The sequence below is a fragment of the Otolemur garnettii genome, unplaced genomic scaffold (assembly GCF_000181295.1).
Source record: "Otolemur garnettii isolate 467f Iridium unplaced genomic scaffold, OtoGar3 scaffold00003, whole genome shotgun sequence".
In the NCBI taxonomy this organism is placed as follows: Eukaryota; Metazoa; Chordata; class Mammalia; order Primates; family Galagidae; genus Otolemur; species Otolemur garnettii.
Genome location: NW_003852398.1, coordinates 34,394,729 through 34,402,729, shown reverse-complemented (window position 1 = coordinate 34,402,729; position 8,001 = coordinate 34,394,729). Strand labels below are relative to the sequence as shown.

At 42.6% G+C, this 8,001-nt stretch overlaps 1 protein-coding gene and 1 pseudogene across 1 annotated transcript in view; both read right to left on the bottom strand.

Annotated features, from left to right (window-relative positions):
- Positions 1 to 8,001, bottom strand: part of DIAPH1 (diaphanous related formin 1) — a 120,007-nt gene that overhangs the window by 62,080 nt on the left and 49,926 nt on the right. Inside the window, exons 9-16 of the mRNA XM_012806933.2 lie at positions 6,752 to 6,860; positions 6,210 to 6,320; positions 5,955 to 6,073; positions 4,951 to 5,067; positions 3,535 to 3,650; positions 2,435 to 2,499; positions 1,247 to 1,426; positions 7 to 499 (exon numbers count right to left, since the gene is read on the bottom strand). Coding sequence (XP_012662387.1) covers positions 7 to 499; positions 1,247 to 1,426; positions 2,435 to 2,499; positions 3,535 to 3,650; positions 4,951 to 5,067; positions 5,955 to 6,073; positions 6,210 to 6,320; positions 6,752 to 6,860 — 1,310 coding nt within the window. The remainder of the gene's footprint in view (positions 1 to 6; positions 500 to 1,246; positions 1,427 to 2,434; positions 2,500 to 3,534; positions 3,651 to 4,950; positions 5,068 to 5,954; positions 6,074 to 6,209; positions 6,321 to 6,751; positions 6,861 to 8,001) is intronic.
- On the bottom strand, positions 3,951 to 4,944 carry LOC111726723 (annotated as a pseudogene).

Sequence of the window (8,001 nt, the reverse complement as noted above, 5' to 3'; positions counted from 1 at the left end):
GGGGTGGAGGGATTCCAGGACCACCAGGAAGAGGGGGAGGCGGAGGTGGCATTCCTGGTCCTCCAGGCAAGGGAGGAGGAGGTGGGGCTATGGCACCACCACGAGGGGGAGGAGGAGGTGGGGGTATGGCAGCTCCAGGCGGCAAAGGAGGAGGTGGGGGTATGGCAGCACCCCCAGGCAAAGGAGGGGGTGGGGGTATGGCAACACCTCCAGGCAAAGGAGGGGGTGGGGGTATGGCAGTACCCCCAGGCAAAGGAGGGGGTGGTGGTGGAGGAGGAATGGTAATACTCCCAGGAAGAGGAGGTGGGAGTGGTATGCTAACCACTCCTGGTAATGGAGGGGGTGGTGGTGGAATAACAGTGCCAGAGTCACCAGGTAAAGAAGGGGCAGGGGGAACAGTAGTACTACTAGGAGCAGAAGGAGCTACAGCAACAACCGCAGCGGAGAGAGAAGCCATTTCTTTCTTGGCATCTTCCAGTTCTTTTGACAGCTTGGCAACCTATAGAAACAGTATCAGTGTGAGGAGTTCTCACCCTACTTCAGGGACTATGTGGGCTGGAAGGAATCAAAGAAACTTACTTAATCGAAAATTCTCATTTTACACATGGAGGGACTGAGAGGAACCAGACAGATCACAGGATTTACCTAAAGTCACACTGCTGTTTACTGGCAGAGCCAAAACTAGAATTTAGGTCTGCCCATTCTTAAGTCAGCATGCTTTGCATTAAAAAGACAACTTCAACCTTTACCTTAAACTCTCCCTTTGAGTAGAAGATGTAAAGGTCAAGTAAATCAAATGTTCTAGGTATATAACTAACATATGCACAAAATAGGTAATTACATAACCACATAAGTAGCCAAGTTATCAAATAACAGAGATCATTTAAATATTTATTACCACAGAGAGTATGTGTAAGAATCAATCTGTATAGTGACTAACAGAAAATTATCTAAAATGTAAAATTTAGTTTTTACACCTAGACTTATTAGAAGACTTAATTTCATTTCTGGGTAGTACTATAAACAACTCACTTTACTCTTAATGTATTTCTGTATTTTCCAAATTTTCTGTCTTAGGTATTACCCACAAAACAAAACCAGTATATGATTTTTAAAATATGCACTATCTTATTAGATTACCTATTAGTAGCTGAACCCTCCCCAGGAGTGAGATGACTGACTCCTGTTCCAAGACACGCACATCCTGAGGTTACAGGCCACTCTGCCTTCCCTGCTCAGGTATTACCTCTCCTGTGAGCTGGGACACCTCTGCTTCTAGGTTCTGTTTCTCTGTGGCAATTTGTTGCTTTTCAGAATCCAATGTATCCTTTTCTCCCTGAAGATCCTGAAGCTTCTGCTCAAAGTCACTTTCCATCTTTTTTATTTCCACCTGTAGCTCATGGCGGGCTGTTAACTCTGAGTCCAGCTAAAGAAGAAAGGAATCAGGCTCCAGCAAGCTGTCCATCTCAGAAAGAAGCACAAGTTTTATGCACCATAATTTACTATTGTGTACCAATACTTGGTCTGTAGAGCTCACTGACCCATACCTCAGGCAATGCCTGGAGGCAAAAAGCACCATGATTTTGACCTTAAAATCAAAGTTAAAGGAGAGGGAATTCAGAGTTCATTTCCATAGTCTTCCTACTTTAAACAAGAAGGAAGGAAGGAAAAGGATAAACGGAAGAGAGAGAGGGAGGAAAAGAACTTAAGATTTTAAAGATATTGGCTTGGCGCCTATGGCTCAAGTGGCTAAGGCGCCGGCCATGTACATCCAAGGTGGAGGGTTTGAATCCGGCCCAGGCCCGACAAACAACAATGACGGCTGCAACCAAAAAATAGCCAGGCGTTGTGGCAGGTGCCTGTGGTCCCAGCTACTTGGGAGGCTGAGGCAGGAGACTTGCTTGAGCCCTAGAGTGGGAGGTTGCTGTGAGCTGAGATGCTACGACACTCTACCCCCCCCAAAAAAAAAAAGATTTTAAAGATATTTAACCAGGACAGCCATGGTAGTATAATCCCAATAGTCTCTATGATGAAAAATCTATTAACAACAATAGGAGTCCTTAACAACTGAACAGGAAAAAAAAAGAAAAAGACTAAGATGCGCTCCAGTTTCTATTCTTAAAATAAGAGGCTGAAATGCCAAGCAAACCTGCCAGTGCCATTACTGACATACAAGAGTATCATCTGTCTTTCTTGTCCTGCCCAGAAACCGAAGAGTTACTGTAAGCCCACCACTAGCTCCTCATGGTCACACTCATATCACCTTCTTCTTGTCATCAATGACTAGCAGAAAGGTTTCCAGTGTGAACTACACTTTTGGGTGCTGAATTTCAAAATACCATGCACAAAAACTAACTCACAAGTCAGGAAAAACAATCATCTTTAGACAAAGAAATACACACCTACACACTTTTGTTTCAGCCCTCATACACACCTTTTTTTCCAGCTCTGTAGCTTTGGCTTCAGATTTCTCCACCTTTGTTTTATCAATCATTTGATCTGGAAAAAAAGAAGAGTAAGTAATGCCCCAAATTCTCCAGGTCTACCCCTTTCATACCTAAGCCCTTCAAATTAATCAAAAACAGCCTTTTGTCCTTGTAGCTATTTTTTTTTTTTTTTTTTTTTGGAGACAGAGTTTCACTATGTCACCCTTGATAGGAGTGCCATAGCGTCACAGCTCACAGCAACCTCACACTCTTGGGCTTAAGTGATTCTCTTGCCTCAGCCTCCTGAGCAGCTGGGACTATAGGCGCCACCACACCACCTGGCTATTTTTTTGTTGCAGTTGTTTAGCTGGCCTGGGCTGGGTTCGAACCCACCACCCTTGTTGCATGTGTCTGGTGCTATAACTACTGTGCCACGGGTGCTGAGCCACTTGTGGCTATTTTTACTATTCTTCTTAATGACCTATACGAAACATAGACATCACACTTTCAGTTAAGTTCAACATGGCAAGATTACCACGCTAGATGACATGAAGAATGCCTATGTGTGATACTTTTGACTCTCTGGGACCAAGAGGAATTATAGATAATAGATGAAGTCCAGCCATGCAAAAGGTGGTGGAGTAAGAAGAGGCAAGTTTTTTACTTATGTAGATGTAAACTAAAGACCTTGTCTGTTTCCACCAAAGATATTGGTTATGACCTAAGAAAGGATAAAAATGGAAAAATCTAGGGATGAGAAAGATATCTTTCTCTTTCTTTCACTGAAAGACAGATGCAGGCTCGGCGCCTGTGGCTCAAGCGGCTAAGGCGCCAGCCACATACACCTGAGCTGGCGGGTTTGAATCCAACCCGAGCCCACCAAACAACAATGATGGCTGCAACAAAAAATAGCCAAGCATTGTGGCAGGCGCCTGTAGTTCCAGCTATTTGGGAGGCGGAGGCAGGAGACTCGCTTGAGCCCAGGACTTGGAGGTTGCTGTGAGCTGTGATGCCATAGCACTCTTTCCAGGGTGACAGCTTGAGGCTCTGTCTCAAAAAAAAAAAAAAAAGACAGATGCAAAGGAACCAGACAGAAGAGTATGCTTACCAATCAATCCCTCAATATCAACCTGAAGATGCCGGCACTTGAAGTCAGGATCAGCCCCATTCTTGTGCAAAACTATCTGAGAAATACATTCTTCAATCAACTTATAATACTGTGGTCTACAAGAGAATAAAATGAGGTTATCAAAGGAAAATCAAAATATAATTTTCAGAAGTATTCAGGACTAAGAACTCTTTTTTTTTTTTTTTTGGAGACAGAGTCTCACTTTGTCCCCCTTGGTAGAGTGCCGTGGCGTCACAGCTCAAAGCAATCTCAAACTCTTGGGCTTAAGTGATTCTCTTGCCTCAGCCTCCTAAGCAGCTGGGACTACAGGCACCCGCCACAACACCCAGCTATTTTTTGGTTGCAGTTGTCATCGTTGTTTGGCAGGCCTGGGCTGGGTTTGAGCCCAGCTCCAGTGTATATGGCTGGCACCCTAGCCACTGAGCTATAGGCGCTAAGCTGTTAACTGCTTTTATAATTGAAAATCTTGAGGATAAGTGTTCTGAAAAAATAGTACTTTTTATAACGTTAACAGAAGTATCACTGTCATGCTAAGAAATCTCCCCTGTCCACACCAGCTACCCCACTACTTCAGATAATCAAAACTTCTTGCCATCTGCCTCCCAGTATCAATACTTTTCTTTTTTTTTTTCCCCAAGGTCTCATGTATTTATTACTGTACCAGCTTATTAGTGAACAACACATAAACAAAGAGAAAACTCATTTTCCCAATGAAGTGTGGCAACTGTCCAACTGATGACATTTTCAGCTTGATATGGTAAGGTGATAGTGATCAAAATACAGCCCAAGTACATGACATCTCATGTGCAATTCCTTACAGACCCAGCTTGGTTCTTCTCCATTGTCTCCTCTTCGAGTTGTACCTGATTTTATTACTGGTTTTCATTCGAATCCACTGGGGAATGGGACAATTTTGTTTTTGTTTCTTGGCCAAAAACCGCTTGATTCAGAAAGTTTTATAGGAGGACATGGCGACAAAAGGGACTACTCAAACCCACCATAATGGCGTAGAGCGAGAGAAAAGCATCAATACTTTTCCATCTAAAAATTGGAGCTTGATCCCTCTTGTGATGGATACCACTATTGCTAAATTTTTATTTCCAGGGAGCCAGGAAGAATTTTAAATTGCCAGCTTTCTTTGCTATCATCTTCACCCACCTACCCACATCCCTCCAAAAACAGAAGGGCATTTCACCTCATACATCTCTTACATAGGGATGACTTTCAGTCGAATTAAAAAAACAACTGACAACTTCCCTTGTATCTGCAACTAATGACTACATCTGGGGTCTTTGTCTTTTCTTTTTCCCTTTATAGGACAATCTTTGAATTGAAGGATTTTGCTTTCTCCAGTTAGGCTCAAATTCAAAACTTCGCACGAGCATAGCATCTTACCTGGCCTCATAGTCATTTCGTACCAACAGTAGGTGCTGCAGAATAGACAGGAAGTATGGCTCTGCCTTCGAATCTTTCACTGTGTTTAAGAGAATCTGGAAGACTTCATTAAAGTCAGTGGGAAAGGGGAACAGGCTAAGGAAAGCAAAAATTTAGGATGTTGAACAGGTGCCTTACTCAACTCTTGGAGAAGCTAGGGCAAAGTAGCAAGCCACCACTTTCACTCTAATGGCAGTTTCTTTCTATTAAGCTATATAAAACTTCCTTTTTCTGAGGAACCAGTGAGTTGGTTGGTACTAAGAGAAACAGAGGATTCCTAGTACTTGGCTTAAAGGTCAGGCAACAGACAGAAACTAACTGCCTCAAAGTCAATGGTGGCAAACATGATAATCAAATTACTCCCTCTGTCAGTCCAAACATTCTAAAACCCAGCCTTGCATTTCATTAAACTAGGCTATCATGTTCTAGGAAGTTTACACTGATTTTTTTTTTTTTTTTTTTTGAGACGGAGCCTCAAGCTGTCCCCCTGGGTAGAGTGCCGTGGCATCACAGCTCACAGCAACCTCCAACTCCTGGGCTCAAGCGAGTCTCCTGCCTCCGCCTCCCAAGTAGCTGGGACCACAGGCGCCCGCCACAACGCCCAGCTATTTTTTTGGTTGCAGCCGTCATTGTTGTTTGGCGGGTCCGGGCTGGGGATTCGAACCCACCACCTTAGGTGTACGTGGCTGGCGCCTTAGCCGGTTGAGCTATAGGCGCCGAGCCAGTTTACACTGATTTTAATGGCTGCTCCCATGCTGACCAACTCTTGGATCACCTTTACTGACTTCCCATGCTAAAGTATACAAGCCAACAGCAATAAAAGGACAACTGCTTGTTTACTGAGAAGACAAATAAGCCTGTTACCCTATTCTGAGTCACTATCCCCCAAACCATTCTAAACAGGGATTTGCAACTAAATTAAATGCATGTCTTATCTTTCTTGAATTCTGTCAATAAAAGGATATTCCATCTCCATACGAATGTCATCCAGCCGTCCCTTTAGGTCAAAGGAATCTTCTTCCCCTTGTTCATCAAACACATTTAGTTGCACTCTCATATCATCATTTTCGATCTCTCGTAGGTCCTGTCAATGACAAAAGCAAAAGTTAGGGAACCCGAAAGCATTGTATGTGGCTAGAAATCCAAGCCTTTCAACAGGAATAAGAGGGGCTATAAGAGCAGAACTACCCCTGCCTTTATGATAAAGTATAATATCTCACCTGCAACACCTGATGTAGCCCCAAGCGCATCAGTTCACTTCGGATGTGAACCCGGAAGTCAAGTTCTTCAGCTGGGGTAATGAGAGCATTGATCAGCTGTAGGCATCCCACCTAAAATAAGAAAATTTGGCAGCTATGTCAATGCTAACTCCTAAAGCTCCAAATTCTATTTTCTTTATATGCATTCTGAGGCCCCCAAGTACAACCTAAAAGATACAGTACAAAAACTCTAAAAATGACTTTTCTACTGGAACAATGAGATCTAGTTTGAGCACAGGTCCAGAGAACTCAGAATTCTAAATGATTACAAGGATTTGACAGTAAGCCTTTTAATAATTGATATCATGTCTTTTTTCCATCTTATAATCAGAAAAAGTTATTTCTTTGCTTTCTTAGAGGGAAGTTGGTTAATCATTTCTAAACAAATTCTGAAATATAAAATATATAGTTGGGACCCACTCCATGTGTTAAGAGGTCAAATGAACTCAAGACTTTCTTTCTTGAATTTCATTCTTAGGGCCAGCTTTAGGGGACATACATACCTTGAGTGCAATGGAGGTCCCACTTTTTAATCCATCCAGCAGTGGCTGGAAACGTTCCACCTCATCCATCTCAGCTCTTTCTGTCATCGCCTCCAAAACCCTTTCATTCCTGCCCAAGAGAAAAGGAAGAGAGAAGACTGCCTAAGTCAGGCATCCTCAAACTACAGCCCACAGGCCCATGCGGCCTGCCGAGGACATTTATCCGGCCCGTCGGGTGTTTTTGCCACTGCTGCCTGTCCTGCTTAGCAGCCAACTGGTCCTGGGGCCCGCACGCAGTCCAGCCCTCCAACGGTCTGTGGGACAGTGAACTGGCCCCCTGTTTAAAAAGTTTGAGGACCCCTGGCCTAGGTGCTCTGACCCAGACATGCATGTAGAAAAATAATGTGAGAAGTCTAGAGAATTAATAATATCTATTCCTTGGATATAGGAAGAAGTCTAGAGAATTAATAATATCCTATATCCAAGGATATAGGATATTACTAATTCCTTGGATATAGGATATTATTAATTTTCTAGACTTCTCACATTATTTTTCTTACCAACCCTAGAACAGGGGCCAGAATCTGCTGAACGCTAAGAACCATCTCTTCAGAGAAATAGACTCCCATCAACCCATCCCTAGACTCCTGTCCATAAAAAACAAGTAAGATCCCTATTCCATGAAGTATAAATTGGTACGATTTGGGGGGAGGGGCACGTTTAAATAGTACTAATCAGTTTCTAATACATATCACATGTGGCCTATTTCTAGAAATCTGTCCAAAATATGTGTGCATGTATATGCATAAATGTGAAAGAATGTATGTACTAGAATGTTCATTATAGTATAATTTGTAATAAAAATTCTTATCATGTAGAACAGGAGCAGGAATCTGCAAAAACAAAAAAAATGAGGGAATTATTAAATAAATTATGGGACATACATGCATATGTAATAGTAAAGATAATATTAAAGATAATAGAACACTAAAGATAGTAAAGTAGATCCATAATACTGACATAGAAAAATGTCCAAGATTTACTGTTAAATAAAAAAAAACAAACTGAACAGAATGAATGGTATGATTGAGCTTCTGTTAAAACAAATTTCTACATAAAAATAAAAATCTAGGCTCGGCGCCTATAGCTCAACCGGCTAACACGCCAGCCACATGCACCTAAGGTGGCGGGTTCGAATCCCCAGCCCGGACCCGCCAAACAACAATGACGGCTGCAACCAAAAAATAGCTGGGCGTTGTGGCGGGCGCCTG